This window comes from Homalodisca vitripennis, chromosome 1 (assembly GCF_021130785.1).
Source record: "Homalodisca vitripennis isolate AUS2020 chromosome 1, UT_GWSS_2.1, whole genome shotgun sequence".
Taxonomy (NCBI): domain Eukaryota; kingdom Metazoa; phylum Arthropoda; class Insecta; order Hemiptera; family Cicadellidae; genus Homalodisca; species Homalodisca vitripennis.
Genome location: NC_060207.1, coordinates 61599163 through 61620997, shown reverse-complemented (window position 1 = coordinate 61620997; position 21835 = coordinate 61599163). Strand labels below are relative to the sequence as shown.

The 21835-nt window shown below is 32.4% G+C and overlaps 1 protein-coding gene across 1 annotated transcript in view; it reads left to right on the top strand.

Annotated features, from left to right (window-relative positions):
- The first annotated feature begins 10554 nt into the window (after nt 1-10554).
- The window catches only part of LOC124362832 (angiopoietin-4), a 265327-nt gene continuing 254046 nt past the window's right edge, over nt 10555-21835 (top strand). Inside the window, exon 1 of the mRNA XM_046817675.1 lies at nt 10555-10787. Coding sequence (XP_046673631.1) covers nt 10603-10787 — 185 coding nt within the window. The 5' untranslated portion in view covers nt 10555-10602. The remainder of the gene's footprint in view (nt 10788-21835) is intronic.

Sequence of the window (21835 nt, the reverse complement as noted above, 5' to 3'; positions counted from 1 at the left end):
TAACTGCCTTTATTAAAAAGTGTATCATTGAACGCCAATCACATAAATATGGTTGAATACAGTTTGATGAAATAAACATTTGAACTATGATTATTATTACAATTTTTTTATAATGAATCTTCTATTGGAAGTTGTAGAAGAAACTGGACCACCACCTGAAAGCCGACATCGAGAAACGGGGAGAGCATCGTACTATTTAGTCAATGACAAACATTTTCGCCATGTTTACATTACATTACGATTGTATAAACCTAAAAGCCACCTTATCAACGGTCGCTTATCAGGGCAGATAGTGCACAAAACACACCTTATCGGCTGGGAAAAGCTGTGGACCTGTCTGGAAGCCCGGAAGGCGATAGAGACAAGCGGACCCACAACCGGTTGAGGCCGGCGCGAACTTACATTTCTTTTATTTAGAACTGATGCCAACCGCCAACCGAGAACCGGTGGTGTGGTCCCAGTCGCGACACTAGTGTTGGATAACTCCGTCAAACATATGGCAAGCCATTTCTAGCACACCTGTTACAAGTGACAAGTTAAAAGTTACAGCATTTATGAAATCTCTAATAACTTCTTCGACAATATATTTATTTTACAACCGATGGTGAATTGTTGCTCTATGTGAAAAGAGAAATCTTTTAGCTGAAACGACATTCGGTCCATTCCACTCACGTAGTCATCCATAGTCCAAGAAAATAAAACATAACATAGGTTATTGTGAGATTTCTCATTAAGGATGAGAAAATAAAAGGTCATGATGATTATTAAAAGACACACAATTTTATTTACTAAAGTAAATAACAAATCAAATCAAAGCATATGCTAAAACTAGTAAATGAATAAAAATCCGTTTAATTTTATTTCATTACTTGTATGGAGTCCCTCAAAGATATCGTTGGCCTGTCTAGATTACGTTACCACTGTATAACCCTGAAAGCCATCTTATCAACGGTAGCTTATTAGGGCAGATAGTGCACAATACAAGAAATATATGCTTATTGATAATTTAAAATTAAACATTTCTCATAATTCTACGACTAAAAATAAGGTCGTAAAAGTGTTTAAAGTTTAACAATATTCTTGTGGGGCTAAAATCAAGTTGTTCACCAGTAAAGTGGGATCTTTTAATGAAGAAACTTTACAACTAAGCTTACAAAAACATTGTATAAATAATATTAGATGTTATTTTACTTTTGTGACTAATAGTTTAATGAATTTAAAATGGGTAGAAGGGCATATAAATGCTGTCCGTATCAATTCGTTCACTTCGTTCTATTCTTATGGAAAAGTTACTATTGTAATGTTCCTTATTTATATCATAATAAAAAGTATTCATGCTCTTTGACGTTAGTCGATTGTAATAAAAGCATTTGTAGTTACAGCATGGTAAACAAACTGGTACGAATAAACATGGATAAAACCATTTTTTGGAATAATTGATTAATTCGTCTATCTGAAGAACAGAGAGTGTAAGCTGAGCTGCTGTTAAGAGCTTTTGTATCCTACTTTTTCTTGGCAACAAAAGTAGAAATAAAAGGAAAACATAGAATCAGAAAAGAGAAGAATTTAAAACTAGTAAACAATAATACAAATTAAAACTTTCCGAACAATAAGAGTTAATAATGAACTGGATATATACCATATAAAGTTATAATTGTAAGTTTATAATTAGGATCACGCACATTTGTTAGCGTTACGTGTTACAAAATCCAAAAGTAACAAACTCGTATTTTTGTTTCTGGATACAACGATGGCAAATGTCATCCATCTTCAAGAGCCAGCTTAAGTCGACTTTACTGAAATGATCTTGAGTTTATTCCGTAAGAACAATATTAAACTTCAAACACTCTTACTCTTACTCTTACTCTCTTACTCTTACTCTCTTACTCTTACTCTCTTACTCTTACTCTCTTACTCTCTTACTCTTACTCTCTTACTCTTACTCTCTTACTCTTACTCTCTTACTCTTACTCCCTTACTCTTACTCTTCATCGTTGGCGGGTGTTACATGCCCTATTCACAAGGTGACGCGAGGTGGACTAGTTGTGAAGGAAAATGACATTAGCAGTGATTATTCAAGCTTCATTAAGAACTCTTTGATATCTGACGGCGCCATTTTAAATATATGATACGATTCATGGGTTTTTTTAAAACATGGAAATATGAAATAATTAGAAAATTTTGTTCTGAATATTTAATAAAACTTATGATAAAAGTTGGTTGCTTTTTTACTTAATTGCTTAATTACTTTTTTAACATTAAATATTTTTCATAATTCTACGACTAAAAATAAGGTCGTAGAAGTGTCTGGAGTTTAACATTATTCTTATGGGGCTAATATCAAGGTGGTGACTAGTAAGGAGGGATCTTTTAATCAAGAAACTTCACAACTAAGCTTATTGATTAAAAGATATAAATTGTATAAATTGCATTGTATAAATAATATTAGATACTGAAAATTAAAACCCAATCTATTTCCGTGTACTAGATTTAGATCCTGATCTAAATGTAACAACGTTCTAGTAGACCTTCGTACAGAGTTGGTGTTTAGTACTATTTCATAGAAATTTAATGAATAGAATAATGTAGTACTAAATAAAACAAATAACGTACCAGATAAAGACAGTCATTAATACGGCACGGCGCAAGAGAAACAAATTTTGGGATGGGAAAAGGTGAGTTTGGAGAAATTTGATCTAGAGTTCAGACTCTCAGTTAGAGACTATCGTTGGTGGGTGTTACATTCTCCATTCACGAGGTGACGCACAGATGGACTAGTTGTGAAGAAAACTGACATTAGCAGTGATTATTCAAATTTCATTGAGAACTGTTTGATCTTGACGGCGCTATTGACAGCGAGGCCCGCCTTGGTACCTATCAGACGTATCGCTGATCCTCCTGTTCTTCTCCAAGGTCGAGTGTTCTTCACTCTAGGGCTCTCAAGTCTCTATCAATCTCTCACACGCTATACAAGTACAAAATGAAACAAATTTAAAACTTTGTATATTGAATTTTCGATTGAAATCATGGAACTATTAAAGATTATAAAACTTTAAGCTAAATATTTGTGTAGTGTTAAAATGATTTAGAAAAACAAAAAGGATTCTCCACCCTCTTCATATTATGATTATTTTACATCCCAACAATAAAAGTAACCGTACTAAACTACATGCATGGATTTCAAATAAACCTTTTTGAATTTTTAATAGAAAATTACACAAACCACATACTAAGTGAGATAGAGAATATAGGTGGAGAATCCTTTTTGTTCACTGTATTGTTTTGAATTATAATGACAAGTTTCGAAAAAATTAATGCACCAGAAAAATGTGTAAAATATAAAAAAGTATAGATTTATGAGTTCAAAAAGATAACACTGTTGGTGATATAACCAACTAAATATTGTACTGTTACAGTTTATATAATTAAACTGTTTGAGCATCCATTTAAGAAGTTTAGACAATATAGTATGTAATTGTTCTCAAGAGAGAAGTTCAATTTAATTTTATCTACAGTGATATAAATTTTACAAGATCAATTTTTCATTTCTCAGTTTTTACTGCTTACCTAAGTGGAAATCTGTTTTGTAGGAAAAAGAATAGGCAAATAGTAGTACTGTACTTTGGTACATATTTTACAAATGTAATCGTTCTCGTTTCATTTAAATAGATTAAAATTAATTAATCATTCAATTTTACTATTATTTAGAGACAAAATAAAATATCAATGAAGTTCCTGAATTTGTTCTTATGGGCGTACGTATGTATTTTTCTAAATTTCAAAAATACAGGGTGACCCATTTATTGTAAATAAAAAATAATTGTCAAATAAGCGTAGATTTAAGGCTAGTTACATGCATATAACGGCTTCTAAAGAAATGTTGCTTCTAGAGTAAAACTAATCTGAACAGAAATTTCTGAGACTAAAAGTAATTTTTATGATTTTATACCTTTTTCACCTGAAAAACTAAATAAAACATATTCTATACAATACATCACTTATAAGATAACCAGATGTAACATATTTTTTGTTTTAAATAATAAATTGTAATTTGTATACTGTAACCTAGAGTAGTACTGATAAACTCAGGGTGTCCCGTAACTCTCTGGACAGAGGTATATCACATTACTGCTCAGTCAAGACAAAGACATTGTACCATACGAACATGGGGCTCCGGTGGTCAGATTTCCGTCTGTCTGTTTACATTATGTGTTTTATAAAAAAATAATCTCCTAAAACCAGAAAACCAAATTTAGGTCAAATATTTATGGTAACAAGAGTTACTACAACATATGTATGTTATGACATTATCTTTCAAACACTTTCAAAATGGCGGACATTAAAAATATGTATTACTTTGAATGTATTAAAAACTAGCAATTTTACTAAGGAACTACAAGAATGAAAATTTTTTAGTAGATTTTACCACAAATCTAAAATTATTTAATCGAATAATAAACATCTAATTGAGAGCAGATTTACTGTGATAAAACACAATCCACACGGTTTTACAGCGAATAGCCAACAATACAAAAATCGAATAAACGGCGGAATTAGAATATCTTATGCTTATTGTTTACTGTACTTTTGATGCAAGAGGATTTAATACATGTTTCAGGTCTACCTAAGTAGTGTAAATTCTACACTACACAACCCTAAGGATAGAGTAGATTCATATATTGGTGTTCTATTAATTTATTTTAAAATCTGTTGAATATGGACTTATTTCTTTACTAAAATTAAGTCGTGCAACAATCAGCAATCTTTCATATAAAAACAGTCGATCTATGCTGTCGCCTGTGCAAAACAAATGGTCACCTAAAACATTGTTGTTTGAGTATTGCTGTAAGATTTGCTAGTTGTTTATTATTGTTGTTCTTAATTTGCAAGAGTTTACCTTGTTATAGTCACTTTTATTTAGTTTTTTTATAGTTGTTGTAAATAAAGAAAGTATTATTGTAAACAAAGCAGTTAGTTATTGTAATTTGAGAATTGTTTTTGTTTGTTATCGTTTATAAAGGCATTACTTGTTGTGAATTCATTTATCATGATAACTTTATTGGTTTTTATATTTATTGGATGAAACAAAAGTTACTTAGCGACAGATTTTAATGTACTTCATCGCTTTAAATCAAAGAAATCGGATTAGAGAGCATAGAACACAACATATTCTAGAGGTAAAATGATCTCATGAAGTACGATTGATGGATATTTTGATAATAAGTAAATTGATCAAAATAAATTGAAAATAAGTCACTCTGCAGAATAAATTTACAGTTTTCTGCCTCAAAAATTGTTTAATTATAACTTGTATGGAATTAAACTAACTACGAGTATATTCAAATGTCGCCTTGGCCCTTCTCTATAAGCAAGAATCATGTCAATGATGGACGTGTAAGTACATCAGTATTCTACTTCAGCGAGAACGGTAAATTGTTACAAAGAAAATTAACCTATTTCCAAACTAATATCGAGCTTTTTCATAAACAAATATTAATTTAGTTAGATTTTTAATACACCACTTTGCTGCAATGAAAATCTTAAGTAAAATAGATGTAACACCAGCTCCTGATGTTATTCAGCTACAAGAATGTGGAAGAAGTAACTAATTAATTACCATAGAATTAATCGTAACACTGAGTTGAATATTAAAAAAATTATTATAGTGTTTCATAATTTTAAGACATTTTAGGAATAAATGTAAATAGGTTACTAATTACATTTTTCTAAAATGATATTAAACACTATACTGGCAATGAATGTTCACTAATATGCCTAAACTATAATCTGACCAAAACTTTTAGGTCTTATTGTTTTGTTGTTTATAGTTTTGTTTGTTTTATAATTGAAATTAAAACTTAATGGAACTAAATTTATTGAATATAAAGATAATTTTACTATCTCTCACCAAAAATAAATAAAGGCAAAATACTATTAAAACCTGTTTTCATTATGAATTTAAAACAGCGTCTGATTATGTTTAACTATTTTTCAAAAGTTTTCACTGTTGTATTTTTGTTAAAACTGTGTCTGTATATCACAATTGTATATTTTTGTTACTTTTATTTATTTATGTGACTATTAATCCACGACCATATATATATATACACTAAAGTTTGTTTGAAATTTGGTTTAGTTTTGGTACAAAACACTTCATTTTAATTTCCGTACTTTTTTAAATGTATTGTTGAGAATGGTTGACTTTAAAGAAAAACAAGTTGTTTTAAATTTGTATAGTCGAATTGTATAAGATAGAACTAGGTTTCGAGGATTAGAATTTGTTCTGATCATCAAAGGCCAAAGATTTAATACATTGTGAGGAAATCAATTTATGGTTATAGGCTCACCAAAGTAGATTGAAAACAGAACTAGATGTAAAAAATGCAAATGATTTTGTTCTAAAACGGTTTGTTTTGTGTGATTCGATTGCCTTATATTTGTTTGTTTTTGTTTCCCTATGTATTAAGTTTTTGTGACATCTGAAGTAGGGGATGGATCCTCAAAACATAACGGTCTATCCTTGTAACATTTAACCATGGCAAATATCCGGAATCCTGTATCCTCTGATTGTATGTATTCATGCAGTTTATATTTTTGTACGGAATGTTTTAAAAACAAAGACGCTTTTCATGTTTTGATGTTGTATAATATTTGATACGAGTAAAATGGATATAAAACTACTTTTATATAATAAGCGACTTTAGCTTTGGAGATATACTATATAAATAGAGTTGAAATTATGAAATAAAATTAAATAAATTGTTGAAAAACCATGCCAGCCAGGCGATGACGTTTCACAGTTCTATTTAAACTCTCTTATAAATGTTTGGCACAAAATAGAGAGTCGAAAAGACAGTAAAAAACATAGATTTAATTGCTTATGAATGGTAGATGTGGAATATGCCACGTGACTCGAATAAATTGCATTAAATACATCTTTTAGATGGTGAAAATTAAAACGTTCTGGGAACAAAGTTTACAACGTGCAATTTAATCAACAAACGCTATTTCACTGTCAAATTACCAAAAAGAATACTTAATTTTAAGCAGATAGGAACTGTATACTAATTGTCCTATATCGTGGACTGGTGAGCACTTCCTCAATAAATGTTATGATATTATCCGAGTACCGATCATATTTTTGATGTTGTCTCAGGTTTCACCGAGGCTCCGCTTAACTGACGGGAGAATCAAAAACCGGTTAAAAAGTAACCAAGCGAAAACACGAGGCCATTGAGTCTGTAATTAAATTAATTGAAGACTCGTGTACACACGTAAGTGTCTCACGAACACGTTCGTTACACTTCCAGTTTTAGCAGAAGAAAACGGTTTGCGAACCCAAGTTATTAATTTTAAGATTCGAATTACACATTTAACCCGTTAAATTCCTTCGCAAGACCGTGGCACTTGTTTACAGATTTGATTGACGAGTAACGATAAATTGGGTTCTTGTTGATGTACTTTTTTATTGTAAACATTGTAACATTGTAATGAAAAAGATTTTTGATTATATTGAAATAGGAAACTGTAAGACAGCTAGTAATTTTGACATTGTGCATTACGTAACAAGTTACGCAACTTGTACTTAAATTAAATGTTAAATGAGATTCTAATAAATAAAATGTTTGAACAGAACTCACAAGAAAATTATAACAGAAATTAACTGCCATAGACCTAAACGGTAGATCAATTTATCAACTGGTATAGAATTATTCCAATTATTAAAGATATACATTGTTTAAAAAATGTTCACTATATATTTAATTCTATTCAATTATAAAATTTATCATGATGTTTTACAAAAATCTTGCAAAAAGTTTTAATGGTATTGTGAATATTTATTAATTCAATTACACGAGTTAATAAAGTATTCAAATAAGTAACGTTATAAAATTAAATAGTGATTTATGTTCAAGTACTTCAAAAACTTAATTGAATGAATACACTGAGCTTTTCAATGTATAATGTGTACTAAAAGGATAATGATTATTTAAGGAAAAAAAGAACTTAAATTAACATTATTTCTATTCAATTATATACTAAAGTTTTAACTGAGCTTTCAGAACTTACTATCATTTTAGAGCTAATGTAAGTGGGCGAGCTTTTTTTATTTTCCTCATAAAAACAATAGATCAAAATCTTGTAAAAATTGTATAATTTATTAAGAATCTTCTTATTAAGTAAGAAATAGTAAATCTTCGAGAATTGCGTCGAATCTAGTTAATTAAGTATACAGTTCAGGCTAATTTATACTTGAATTTATGCTGAAAATCCCCTTTATTTCTTCTTTTAACACTGGTACATTTTTCTATTCTATAGTGCTCTTAAAGTTCATTTTATCAGTAGATAATGGTTGGAAAAATTTAAACCGTTTCTCCTTGAAAGATATGTATAAACACAGTATGGATCCTAGTTCTATTAAAATAAGAGTTTAAAATTTTTTACCTGTGTTTATAATTTATTTGAATTTCGAACCAGATTTACAACAACAAATTACATAGAGTCAAAGTCTGCGCATACTTTTTTCCTCTCATTTATCTGTGTATCCGTTTATCTTAGAGGCAAGAAAATGTTATGCCACAGCATTCTAGATCTTCGGGTGAGTTTTCCAAATTATAATTTAATTTGTATAGACTCTCATTTAACTGAAACTTTATTATTATATAAAAATTATATTTTTGAAATGATTTATCCACCGCATCATTTCCTATGTATTGTTGTATTCCATGTTCAAGTGTTTAAACATATTGGTTGGAATAAAAGGCTTAACATTTTAGGAGAGATTAAATGTTAACAAATTAAATGAAAGATGGAAGGGGTCTGAGGTAGAGCACATGATGTACAAAGGAAAGAGATGTAAATTGAATTAGTCATATGAATTATGTAAAATTATAAACAGAATACTGAGTGTGGCGTGATGGCATCCTTACAGATGGTAAGATTATTCGACAGGTGGATGACAGCCTATATAAAAGATATCTGTAAAAACCAGAGGCTAGGTACGCTAACAAACAGAGTACCGAGTGTGGCGTGGCGGTGTCCTTACGGATGGTTAGATTGTTCGGAACAGGTAGATGACAGCCAAAATAAAAGATATCTGTCAAAACCAGAGACTAGGTACGCAAACTAACAGAGTACGGAGTGTGGCGTAGCGGTGTCCTTACGGATGGTTAGATTGTTCGGAACAGGTGGATGACAGCCAAAATAAAAGATATCTGTCAAAACCAGAGACTAGGTACGCAAACTAACAGAGTACCGAGTGTGGCGTGGCGGTGTCCTTACGGATGGTTAGATTGTTCGGAACAGGTAGATGACAGCCAAAATAAAAGATATCTGTCAAAACCAGAGACTAGGTACGCAAACAAACAGAGTACCGAGTGTGGCGTGGCGGTGTCCTTACGGATGGTTAGATTGTTCGGAACAGGTAGATGACAGCCAAAATAAAAGATATCTGTCAAAACCAGAGACTAGGTACGCAAACTAACAGAGTACGGAGTGTGGCGTAGCGGTGTCCTTACGGATGATTAGATTGTTCGGAATAGGTGGATGACAGCCAAAATAAACGATATCTGTAAAAACCAGAGGTTAGGTACCCTAACAAACAGAGTACCGAGTGTGGCGTGGCGGTGTCCTTACGGATGGTTAGATTGTTCGGAACAGGTAGATGACAGCCAAAATAAAAGATATCTGTCAAAACCAGAGACTAGGTACGCAAACAAACATAGTACCGAGTGTGGCGTGGCGGTGTCCTTACGGATGGTTAGATTGTTCGGAACAGGTAGATGACGGCCAAAATAAAAGATATCTGTCAAAACCAGAGACTAGGTACGCAAACAAACATAGTACCGAGTGTGGCGTGGCGGTGTCCTTACGGATGGTTAGATTGTTCGGAACAGGTGGATTACAGCCAAAATAAAAGATATCTGTCAAAACCAGAGGCTAGGTACGCAAACAAACATAGTACCGAGTGTGGCGTGGCGGTGTCCTTACGGATGGTTAGATTGTTCGGAACAGGTGGATTACAGCCAAAATAAAAGATATCTGCCAAAACCAGAGACTAGGTACGCAAACTAACAGAGTACGGAGTGTGGCGTAGCGGTGTCCTTACGGATGGTTAGATTGTTCGGAACAGGTGGATGACAGCCAAAATAAAAGATATCTGTCAAAACCAGAGACTAGGTACGCAAACTAACAGAGTACCGAGTGTGGCGTAGCGGTGTCCTTACGGATGGTTAGATTGTTCGGAACAGGTGGATGACGGCCAAAATAAAAGATATCTGTCAAAAACCAGAGACTAGGAACGCAAACTAACAGAGTACGGAGTGTGGCGTAGCGGTGTCCTTACGGATGATTAGATTGTTCGGAACAGGTGGATGACAGCCAAAATAAAAGATATCTGTCAAAACCAGAGACTAGGTACGCAAACAAACAGAGTACCGAGTGTGGCGTGGTGGCGCAGCGAGCGGTCGGTCAGTAAATCGCTGGACATGTTTCCTTGAATGGAACACCTGCGGCCCGTGCAGATCTGGGGGGAGAGGCAGTGAAAGTTCGGTACAGCGAGTCGCTCAGGCAGTCGCAGTGTGTCTGTGCTCGCGAAAGGACATGAAGACTTCGCTGTGTCTAGTGTTAGTGCACGTGAGTATAGGGCTCCTGTGGGTGTGTGAGGCGGGGGGGTCGTCCACTCCTCGGGCTCCCCGTCAGGCCCCCCAGCAGCCCCCGGCCCGGGCGGCCGCCCCCGCTGGATTCAACAAGACCGCCCCCCGTGCCGGAGGATCCGCAAGAACAAGGTAGGGTCGCCTCCTGAAATCGCCGCTAAGAAGAGTATCTTATTGGTAAACATATAAGGGTCCAAGAGTGCACTTATCCAAAATAGCAGAAATGCTAACGATTTATAACAAATCATCGTCGAAATACCTAAGCAACTAAACATACTATGGGAACTTTCAATTTCAGATAAAGATGGGCTGTTCCCACGTCATGTATGTTATTGGGATAATACAATATTAAAAAATGTATCGCTCTTTGTAGATGTCACCCTCACTCCAGAAAGAGTTCCAGTTTACTAATACAGCTTCGATCAAAATGCGAATAGTTTGAGGTCAAAGTGTAACATTAGAACTACCATATTTTGCAAAATGTAAATATGTAACAAGGTTTACTCCTCTCCCATCTCAAATTGGGTGTGATATACGTATGTAAGCCATGTGGTTTACTTACTAAATTCCAACCATTCCAATATTAACAGAATAATTAAACCATACATTAGTCTCCGAATGGTGAAACGAAGGATTATGATTGAACATGTTGTATTTACACTGCTGTATTAACTGATGTACTAACTAAATTTAGAGGACTTTTGATACTTACATTTATTTTTTTCACGTATGTTATTCGTTCTGAAACGTTACTAAAACACATTCCAAGTATATTTTAATGAGATGAAATTTACAAGAAACTTTATACGCTATTATTATGAAAATGAATTATGAACTTGTTTATTTATGAAACGTTTTTAAATGCTATTTAGGATTCATATTAAACATAATGGCCAATTCAAAATTACTGTTTTGAACTTTGATCGTTATTCATACCTATATTTATAGTAACTAAAGCCAAACGCTTTGGTATATCTTTATTTGACGGTGTTATGTATGATTTGAGATTTTATGCTGCTTTGCTCTTTTTACTCCAGAATGAGAGCTAATAAACCACTAAAACCTTTCAAACATTGATCCTCTCAATTGGATAATATAATATCGTAACATGGACTGTTTTGAAAACAAGTATTTTCAGATTTTTAAACAACTTTGCCTGTGGACTCTAGAATTTGCCGCCAAATACTAAAGTAACCCGTAAACACAGGAACTTATAACCATAGAGGTTTTAATATTCTCCACAATACTTATTTAATATATTTAATGCTATTTATATAAAACTACAAACATTCAACTATTTAATATAAAGATTGAATAATTTTATTTTACTCAGAAACGTAACTAACATGATGAATAGCTTTTGACCGGTAAGAGCTTGAATACATATTATATTTCAATTAGGAATCGGTGCTTACTGATAGCATCTAGATATAATTCCCTATATTAATGACTGTCCCCATAAGATGTTAAGAAACAGAATTTCGATGTAAGCTTATTAGATTGATCAATGTAAATAAATTATGGAATAAATTTAAAGGCATAGGTTGTTGTTTTTTTAACGGCTGAAAATATGGTTAATTAGGCGATTGGTAAACAGCATTACAAAGTTATGTTTAAGAATCGTTAGTAAACTGGGACTTTTTGTAGCCAGGGGCGACAACAGATTAGGCTTCTGCAGTACTAGAGTATGTATCAGTCAGTGTTCTTTATTTAATACAGGGCACAAGCATTACATTCTTAACAGGAATATGATTAAAACTTAATCAAGGCAAAATAATTTGTATCATCTATATCATAATCTATAGTATAATAATCTATATAATATAATCTCTAGTTCAATATGATTTGCAAGAGAGTATCCTTGAAGGGGGCCGGCATCCTGTCGACCTTCCTTACAAGTAGATAACATAACCTTAGATGTCTGTCACATGGGAACAGATCCTATATTAACACGTTGCACCTTGTCTCTATTTGGGACTTTAGTATTTTACAGAACGAAATAAAATAATAACATATAGTATTAACTTTTAAACTTACAAAAGTTTGAAGTTTTGCAATAACCAAACCCTTCCTAAATCAGTTATTGGTCTTTCAGAAAATTTAAAAGGTCTCTAGGGCATAAGTAAGTGTTAGACATGAATACTAATCATTAGGGTTTATAAAAAGGCGTATAATAGAGTTATATGTAAAGGAATACATAAAGAAAATTTATTTATCGTGTTTTTTTACTATTGTACAATATGTAATATAAATTCAGGTCCTTAGCATTATCAGTTTTACTTGTGTCTTGTCAAACATGATCAAAATTACCACTTCTATGTACTACAATGCCTCGAGAAGAGGCAAAATATATACAAATATATTTTCCAGTGTTCAGGAAAGGTATCATAAAGGGTTGTAAATAGACTATGAAAAATATAACAACCCAATAACGTATTGCACCACCTTTAAGACTTCCTTCGTGGCTTGCAACATCTGTTCATTGTCTGTAATATAAAATCAATAAACAGGCATGTTCTTAAATTATGATTATAACTTATGCCGCACAGAATCTCAACAATAGCGTTATGAAGTAGAGATGTATGTTTCTGTAAAACAAAACATCCATTTATGAAATCTTTCATATTTCGTACACTGGAAATGTAAAATTCGGCCAAATTGCTACGATGCAGTGTAAGACAAATAAAAACCTGTAATTAAATTGTAATTATTTATATTTAAATAATTTTTAATTTAACAGAAGAGTGTTGCGCATTAGTAATAACAATTTACTTTTTGTATCTCTAAGAATCAAATTTCCAAAGATGTTATATTTATTTTGGTGGGAAGTTATACATATAGTAAGTATTTGTATATTTTATCTGTTTAAAATACATTACATCTGTATTTTATTTATACATTTCTTAAAATTTGAAATATAATATTTAAAACAGTTACCAGTTAGAGAAAATAAGTTTTTTATTTTTACGTTTTTTTAACTTGCTTGGATGCCAAACAAAATGAAAAATAATTTACAACGATGTAACGTAAACCGTACGTGATTTGAAATATAACGGTAAATATAAAATGAAAATAACTTACTACTAACGGGAAATTTAGTCACACTATATGCATACATTTGGAAATAGTATTTGTTTAAAATACTTGTATAATGCACTTAGTAATTTGCATAGATATTAGTTCCATAAAGAACATAACTACACCTGTTTGTAAAGAATTTTAATGATACCGTAACACTAACATTTTGAACCTTGAAAGGCACGTGGCACGTATCGAGTCCCCCAATACAACTTTTTCAAACCGAATTAAAAACTAACACTTAAAGTATAATGTATCTGATCAAAAGAGGGTAATAACTTCTAATGTGATCGCTTACTTTCGATGATTTAGGTTTATCGTATCATAATATATTTTGTATTGATGCCACATTCTTTTTTATTCATTAAAGGCCGAGAATATGTATTGAAAACATTACGTTCCTAGACACACAATTCCATTTTTATTTTAAGCAAAAACTTTTTTTATAACTGTTCACATTATTACACTAACGGTAAATGCTAAAATAATTATTCTCCCCCCCAATTTTATAACTTACCATTAATGTAGTATTCAGTAGGACCATATGAAGAACTTTGCATTTAAATGAAGTATTAATATAATTAAAGAGACGTATAGAGGGAGCTATAAACGCAATGTTTCAAAGGCAGTAGACTAAGGTTGACTAAGTTTTATAAGATATAACTTATCAAATAATATGTAGGCTATTTGAAATTTTGTTTTGTTTGATTGTTTATTTTAATAAAACCTAATTCTAAAAATATACTTAACACATAATACTGTAAATTGGGGAATGGAAGAAATACGATGTTGGGTAATAAATCAGATAATATACTAAATTTAACCCTTTTTGGTAGTAATACTAATTGAATTTACCATAGTTGTATCTATATAAATTATTTTCCATTTTATGACGATATCTTTCGCATCTTTTTCGAATTTACATTATATAACATATAAACCACTTATGCACGAGTTCTAATATTTATTATATGATAATACGTGTAAAATACATGTCATAAATACTAACAATAATATGTAAATTGAAATATTTCCAATTTATTACAATATTGTCTATGTCGTTTTAATATTATATATTATATATATATATATATATATATATGTAATATATTTATACATATATATATATATATATATATAATATATTATATATATAATATATTATACATATATATAATATTATATATATATATATATATATATATATATATATATATATATATATATATATATATATTTAAAATATATATATTTCTTGTGTGCGTGTCTATGTCACTGAACTCCTCCTAAACGACTGCACCGATTTTGACGAAATGTTTTGCGTGTGTTAAAGAGGATTCGAGAATGGTTTAGATTTACAAATCTATCCAATTTAAATTGTTTGTTTAGTTAATGTTTAATTTTAAAATTGTTGTTGATTTTGTAATGTTTCACCTTCGATCCGGTAGACTGCGCTACAACACGTAATACAAAGTGAACTGACACTTAACAGCTGTTAATACTTTCAGCTGAAGTTTATCAAAGTGGCAGAAACATTTTTTTACATTTTAAATTTAGATAATTATTATTGTAAAGTGATCGATCAATAGTGTAAGGCAGATTGCATAGAAGAAGTTATTGCCCGATTATTTTAAATTTAGATTGCACCAATGGTCAATAAACTATCTAATGCAATGAAAATATTATTAAACGCTGTTATAAAAACCACCTCATTGTACAGTGCCGTGAATGTTTGCACATAAGGTAATCTAATTTGGTTAGATCGAAGGTAAATGAAAAGAACCGAAAGAATACTCTTTATGATCGAAATTGCTTTTCGTTGATACACTTTCTTGACCCTGACACAAGGCAAACTCCACAATAATACTGGAAATATCTTAGATAGAAAAAAATTATGGTTGTCTGTAAAGTCGGTTTTACGGGCGAAGATTTTACGTGACAACGTCTTTTTCTCGGTAGAATATTTATTGATATGAATATTATTAAATTGCACAATAGGAACAAGGAATTGAATGAAAATAAGAATTGCACAAATTTTAACTATATAAATATATTTTGTTTACTAAAACATTGTACATAATTTGAAATTAATTAAAATTTGTTATTGTAAATGGTAAAGTTGAATAAAACATTTACTAAAATTGGAATTTGAAATTCTTGCTAAACACAGTTAAATTCTAACTCCGCGCGTGGTGATTGGTCGGTTTAGTTCGTTTGTTTGGTCGCACTGTTATGACAGGTTAGAGGTTATAATTTGTTATTTTAAATGTTTGACTAGCAATACGCGCTGTTTCTTCTCAATCGACTGAATTACGATTGATTGCAGAGTGATTTAAACTAATAATTTACTTAACACTATCAACATTTGTCAATAGTATGACATAACCTATAAACTCAGTTTCTCAACTTTTGTGTCAATCTAACAATTAATCAATCAATCATAGTTTACGATAATGAAATATCAGTGTACAATTATGTATTTACCTTTATTGTTGTAGTTGTTGTAAATGACGAATCTAAGCACTCCACATTTTCACGAATAAACATAGTTATCTGCTTTATCCCGTGCGGCGGACCCACAGTTATCTGCTTTATCCCGTGCGGCGGACCCACTGGACGGGCATCGTAACGTTACCGGGCTTTACACTTTTTCATGAGTGACTCCGAGTCGCAACCTAATTTAAGACGTTGTCACGTCAAAATATAACAGATCGAGTTTGATTCTTTATAACCTAATTAGTTTATCGAGATTCATTCATAGAAATTAATTGAACCGATTAACTTATCAAGACCTAGAAAAACCACAAAAGATAGAGGCAGGAAATATGGTACGTACCTCCATAATGCGCCCAAGAGGCAACGACTGTCAATAATCTCTGGAATGTTTAGAATATGATAGAAAAAGTATATTCTTGAATATAGTGTACTATTTTTTAACAGGAAATTACGTGCGAAGCGGCGGGCAACTGCTAGTAGTTATATTATATATATATATATATATATATATATATATATATATATATATATATATATATATATATATAGAGAGAGAGAGAGAGAGAGAGAGAGAGAGAGAAAAAAACAAACTAAGTATCCAGTAGGATTAAATATGAGCCATAGTTAATTACAGTTGTTCAAACCATCTTTTTCTGTTTTTAGAAAGTTACAATGTTATTATAACCTTAATTGTTCAATTGGTTTATATTTTAACCTATACACGCTTTTGTTAATTTCACTGAAAAGTTACGAAACATTAAGCAGTAAAAGTTAAGAAACGTGTCTTATTTTCTTATATATATATATATAATGTAATTTCCATGTAATTTTGCAATCCAATTTGTGCTTTCTTCAAATTTATAGTAAATTAACACGTCCCATAATAATTTTTTTCTTTAAATATATATCTGAATTGTATGCGAGCTGAAGAGATTAAGCTTGTACAAGGTATTCACAAAAGAGTGAGGGGCTGTGTGCAGATCAGAGCGACGACACAGCGGAAGTGAAAAGTAATAACGGGGCAATTACGTTGCTCGTATGATTGTAATTGGCTAATCTGTATGTAATAACGTAACGGTAATGCTATTGTGTAAGACGGCTGTTTACAGTAAACTATCAGCGACTGTCGTAGTAATTGGAGCGGTTGCCGCACCGCGCGTTGTTTGTCTTTACACGCAATTGTAATTGTCTGTAATATTCACTTATTTGAACTTTGCTATGAAAATTAATGATTAGCCGAGTTTTAATATGAAAATAATAGTAATTGCGTACTGTAGTAATAATAATAACTGTAATGTAGAGTTCCAAGCTATTGTTGCGAACAATTGCAAAGTGAAATTAGATAAATTTTCCATTTGAGCCAGTTGTTCTATAGAAAGGATTATCTTCAATTGCATTGAAAGAATCACAAATAAACTATAGATTTAATTATGGTTCGAAGAAAAATACTGATCTGTTACATATAAACTACAGTCAAAATTGAAAAGTAGAAATCATTGCTACTTCCACTCTAAGACTGTCTTTGAAATTAAAACGCCTGTAACGACACAACTGAGTATGTTTTGAATGAGATGTTTTATCAGTCTCTTGTCGCTTCGATTTCAAAAAAGACAAACTCTTGTGCAAACTTATACCTATACGTAATAGTAAATTTATATTACAGGTAGTATATGATCACTACCAGGTAAATTTACTTCCAAATATTAGCTGAATAACAATTCGCTGTTTTATTAGTGTCTCTTCCTATTCTAAAGGACGGCTTTGTCGAGCACTACAGTCTCAAGGGCTTATTGTGTACATCGAAACAATTCACTTGGGTATAGAAGTTTTTACTATTGTTTAGTAAAAACCCACCCATTTTTTTCTATGACAATACGTACCTATGTAAAAGATTACATAGGTAATTATTATTGTCACTTCATTATTGTCAAATTCTTAATAAGGTGTAACTAAAATTGGAATAGTGTAGCTAATTAAAAGAATTACAACAAATCTATTCTCAACCATTCTATCGTTTTCACTACAGTACAATTTTGTACAAATTGGACCGTTTGAGGTCAGATTTGCGGCAGTGTTCTCCTAATAGAGACATTTAATTTTATGAACAGCTCAACCTGTAATGCTCTTACTTAAATATTTTTTTCTGACTACTTGTAGAACGACCAAGGGATTCATTCTTATTTATGCAAAAGCAAGAAAATTTAAAAAAATAGAGATTTTGAGTTTCGTATTGATTTTGTGAACTTTTAATGCTTTGTCTTCAATGGTTAGATTAGTGGCTATTATATTCATGGTTTTAAATTTTTATATTCGTGTTGACAATTACTCAAACCAAAGTTTGATTACTAAATCTGGACACGATCAAGCTAGGTATTCTCGATATGTCTTTGTAAAAATTGGCACTATACCCGTATTTTTGGGTTTTGATGAAAAACAATTCAAAACGACAATGACTAAGAGTTTCTCTTAATGAACACCAAAATTTATAATAAACTTTCTTAGAGTGATAATTCGTCGTTTTAAAGGTTATTATTAAAAGCTAAAAGTTAAAACGTAACAAAAAAACGTATGCTTCTCGGAAAACAAATAGAAATTAGAATATTCGCAAGTCTGTTTGTGACGATACCAAAAGATATTCTGAAGCTCAGATAACTTGCACGGCGCGGCACTGCGGTGTAGAGAGATGGGAACCGGCTCGTCTTCGGTTCGTCCTCACGACGTGGATGCCTCTCCGCACCGAAAGGTAACTGCGGCAGGTCCCCGACCTGACTCTCACCTATGGCCTGTATCAGGTCATGGTCATCCGACACTCTGAGGCAGTTCTGCCCCTTCTTCTTCTCCTCCTGCTGATCTGGATTCACTTTCATCGGGGATTGATTTACACGACATTCCGTTTTCACTTTCATGTCTTTCTCCACTGGACGTTACTCGCTTTTCTGGATTAGTCCGTGATCTACAATCTTGTCAGGCCTTTTCAACAATTCCGTCAGAAACTTTGACTTCTTTTAATGTATTCGTCTGTATTTATACATTTTACGACACTGAAACCTCCAGAACGATACACCTCATAAAACCAGATTATTAACACACATTTTAAAACCGGTTGCCGCTGCAGAATTATAGATGACGTCATTTCGTATTTTGCAAGGGTCGCTAACCCTTTTGATTTGTAAAAATTTGTACACAATAATGTTCTGACTGCTATTTTATTATAATCAGTCAACGAATTTACTCTATCTGGTTTTTAAACCCTGGCTAAAATTACTGTAAAATAAATAATTAGTTAAATGATATGACAATTCCAAACTAGGTATCTCACTAAACTTGATGAGAAGGAAATCCCGTCACCATAATTTGCTATCGTTGAGTAAGGTCCCTTAAATATTAGATAGTACCTTACCGTTGTATCGCGCTGCATGTAAATGGTATGACAATTCCAAACTAGGTATCTCACTGAACTTGATGAGAAGGAAATCCCGTCATCATAATTTGCTATCGTTGAGTTAGGTCCCTTAAATATTAGGTAGTACCTTACCGTTGTATCGCGCTGCATGTAAATGGTATAACAATTCCAAACTAGGTATCTCACTGAACTTGATGAGAAGGAAATCCCGTCATCATAATTTGCTATCGTTGAGTTAGGTCCCTTAAATATTAGTTAGTACCTTACCGTTTTATCGCGCTGCATGTAATTTATTATATGACATCTCCTTTTGCTATTATAACTATCCACACTGAGTTTATCTAAATATGTGTTAGCTTCACTTAAAAGTTACAAACCTTTGTCTACATATTATTTTTATTTTTAATACAAAGTATTAAATAATTCAAAATACTTTCTGTAATTGACTGCATATTTGATATGAGACTCCTTTGTTGATAACCATATACGTTTGAGAATATATGTATATTATATAAGTTAAATAATAAAACAAAACTAATGGAAGAAATTTTTCCTTACGACTTTTGGTAAAAGTCAAAATATGACTGCATAATAATTTAATAAAAAATTGAACGATTTACAATACCTGTAAATAATATTTAAATCGTTGTCTGCCATCGATACAAATACGTACAACTACGCTAAAAAACCTCACGTTTGTTTATCTTATTGTCTGGCGTTGATCTAACTATTATTAATAGGCTTCCGGGAGTTCTGGTTTTTAGACTGTTCCAAAAATTACAGGTACTAAGCTAAAATGTATGACGTATGAAAAATGTTACTTAAAACAATTACATGTTAAACCCGTTATAAACCCTCCAATTATTGGCCTTCAATCAATAGTTCATTTGGCCTTTTTACGCCTGAAACTATAGCAGCCTGCAATAAATTACTTTCCTAGAAGTTTCCTGAATGGGTTTAAACAATATAAGGTTAGACTTATACAATGTAAATTAGATCTCTGCTCTAGGACGGAATGGTTGCACGATACATTAGCTTGTGTGCTTATACAATGTAAATTGGCTTAGCATCTTCAAATTTATTCATCTTCAAATTTTACAACTTTCTTACACACCTTTCCCCAGTCTTCTTTTGTTATTGAGTCCATCTTCTCTTTGCATAACGCTATGGTTTTATAGCAACTATCCGTTTTATAAAATTCATGGCCGGTTCTTCGAACAACACATTTATCAAAGTCGTCTAGTTCTATTATTTTCTTTTTTCTTTTGTATTTTGGACACTCCCCTTCAGTGGAAGAATCCATAATTTTTTTTTTTCACGGCGAATCTCCTTAATCAGTGTCTTTAAAACACCACAAGCCTCGGCAGTTCTTTCTAAACATTTATTTATAGGGATTCGTTCATCATTAGATAGTTTCGACTCATTTGCCATGAACTCACGAACCCTCCATATAATTTCTCGAGCCTGGCTTCTCGTAGTTTTTCCTCGAGCCACTTTGGAAACGTATCGGGCCATTATACCGACTGAGATGATGAATCAAAACAAAACTACTAAAACTTGTAATATAATCTTAATAGCAAATATAATATTAAATAATTTGTAACGCCCTACAACTACCAAAATTCACTAACCTCACTACTAACTAAACTAATGAATTGTGTTTACACTTGTCCACTTCTAACAACAGTGAATACTCGACTGTGAGGGAACAGGGGCAATAAATATTCAGACTGCAGCGGGCCAAACATTGGCGGATGTCTGCAGAACAGTTGTTATATCGGGAAATCCACCCGTCCCCAGCCATAGTCCGCTCGGTTGACTCGGAGCCGAACCTTCAGCGCGCGTACTGTACCAGGACTAAAATGTCGTGAAGGTATCGGTTTGTCTTACAATCACTCACCTCCTCCTCCTCCCTTAATGATGTGGTTGTTAGCACAGTTCTCCGAAGGGGCTATAAACACAACGGGAACAAGAACTGTACGGTTGACAGTTACGGCATGTTCCGTATCGCACGCGGCACTGCACCACATCCTCCCTGTAATCAGTTCTGGCTGACGCAACCGTGCAAAATGCGGACACTGCACATGTACAGGCCATTAGTGAGTTACGGCTAATAGAGTTGCGTCTTGAGTGTTACGTCGGGCTTGTATCACACGTCCACATCTCCTCTCTCCCTAGATGGATCAGACGTGTCGGGTAAATG